We start from the raw sequence: 255 nt of genomic DNA on the forward strand, positions 1-255 counted from the left end.
AGAGGAGCCACACAGAGCCTGCGATGGACCAAATGGAGTTCCGCAGTGAAGCTTTCCAAAGACCTTTCCAGTATTTAAAACGGTTCCACCAAAAGCAGAACCTGGACACATTCCAGTATGAAGAAGACACTGTGGAAGGCTCGCCTGAGGAGTGCTTGCAGCACTTCCTGTTTTACTGTGGCCTCATAAACCCTTCCTGGTCAGAGCTTCGGAACTTTGCTTGGTTTCTGAACTGTCAGCTCAAAGACTGTGAGG

At 49.4% G+C, this 255-nt stretch overlaps 1 protein-coding gene across 1 annotated transcript in view; it reads left to right on the top strand.

Annotated features, from left to right (window-relative positions):
* Rnf213 (ring finger protein 213) overlaps window positions 1-255 on the top strand; it is a 110078-nt gene that overhangs the window by 55149 nt on the left and 54674 nt on the right. The window contains 1 exon segment of the mRNA XM_031354095.1: window positions 3-254. Coding sequence (XP_031209955.1) covers window positions 3-254 — 252 coding nt within the window.

This window comes from Mastomys coucha, unplaced genomic scaffold (genome assembly GCF_008632895.1).
Source record: "Mastomys coucha isolate ucsf_1 unplaced genomic scaffold, UCSF_Mcou_1 pScaffold5, whole genome shotgun sequence".
NCBI lineage: Eukaryota > Metazoa > Chordata > Mammalia > Rodentia > Muridae > Mastomys > Mastomys coucha.